The sequence below is a fragment of the Uncinocarpus reesii genome, genomic scaffold (genome assembly GCF_000003515.1).
Source record: "Uncinocarpus reesii 1704 scaffold_25 genomic scaffold, whole genome shotgun sequence".
Taxonomy (NCBI): Eukaryota; Fungi; Ascomycota; class Eurotiomycetes; order Onygenales; family Onygenaceae; genus Uncinocarpus; species Uncinocarpus reesii.
This window is the reverse complement of record NW_003052476.1, coordinates 1-1269: the sequence shown is the minus strand read 5'-3', so window position 1 is coordinate 1269 and position 1269 is coordinate 1. Positions and strand designations below refer to the sequence as shown.

At 52.1% G+C, this 1269-nt stretch overlaps 1 protein-coding gene across 1 annotated transcript; it reads left to right on the top strand.

Moving 5' to 3' along the window:
• Positions 1-85: 85 nt before the first annotated feature.
• UREG_07944 (uncharacterized protein) lies at positions 86-1017 on the top strand (the record flags this gene model as incomplete). Its single annotated transcript, XM_002582158.1, has 2 exons — positions 86-515; positions 587-1017. Coding segments are annotated over 2 exons (861 nt in total), but the record flags the coding sequence as incomplete, so codon positions are not given.
• Positions 1018-1269: the final 252 nt, after the last annotated feature.

The following is a 1269-nucleotide window of genomic DNA, read 5'->3' as shown; positions in this document are numbered from 1 at the left end:
GGCTCCTCCCACGTCAACAGAACCAGAATCGTCTGAACAACCGCCTCAATCGGAAACACCCTCTGATGAGCCTCAAGTTGACCAGATACCGCCCATCCCGGACCAGCCCACAGATACAAATGCCGTCGACACCGCATCAGATCCTCCCGAGCAGCCTCCTGCAAGGCAGAATCCAGACACAGCTGGTACATCAAGCAATGAGATGACGATTGACACTCCTGTAGATTCTACCCCGGGCACAGACGCGCCACAGTCAACGACTGTGGATGGAAATGGTCGAACTGATCCCGACGACTCTGCATCGGGTGGAGATACTTCCTCTGATGATTCTACGAGGCCAACCTCGGAGGGTTCTACCGAGTCCAGTGACTCCACAAGTGAAGAGGAGAACCAAGAAGATAAGCCAGAGGAGGAACCGGCAGACTGGGCAGACATTGTCGAAGATACTTCGATGCCGGATGAAAACGAACTGAAAGAAATTGAAAATGCGGATGCAGATTATAGCGCTTATGAGTGTATGTCTTCCCTGACTCCTTTGCCACGTCGTTCTTTTATGGGCTGCACTTAACATAGAGACTATTTCTAGACGACTATTGGGAAAGCACCTTTTATCGAGATCCTGATGATCCAGAGTACCGTGCTTCTGAAAAGGCTCGCCTTACATGGAAGATCAAGGGTGTGCGAGGTACCAAGGAAAAGCCCAACCGCGCCACAATCATGCGCTCACCCGCAGCATATGTTGGCGGCCACTACTGGACCATCAAGTTCTTCCCGCGAGGCAATTCCGTGTCGTCATTGAGTATCTATGTGGAGTGCTCAGCAATCCCTCCAGAACCAGATAAGGATACCTGTGAAACCGAGTTCAAAGTCCTCAGAGGACCGCCTGATGCAGATCTGAGCAAGCTGACTCCAGTACAAGAGTTGTCGCTCCCGGCTGGACCACGTGCCAAAGAAACAAAATCGACACCACCGCCCGACGAAGGCGAAAAAGGGCGAGGCCAGTGTCGAGGCTCATGAGGTATCCCGGTACTTGTACACTAGCTGAGCCCAAAGAAGAGGAAAAGAACGACTGGGAGAGTGTCAGCTCAATTTGGCGTTATCTTATACAATCCAGATGACCCGCGAACAGGATGGATGCAATTCGTCCTGGCCTCCAGTTCAACCCTCACAACGGTCACTGGGGGCTAGACTCTCATTCCAGGGGCCCATTGGGAATCAAGATCCCAAATCCTCATCCTTGTCCAACTAACACAGGATCCTGTGTGCGCA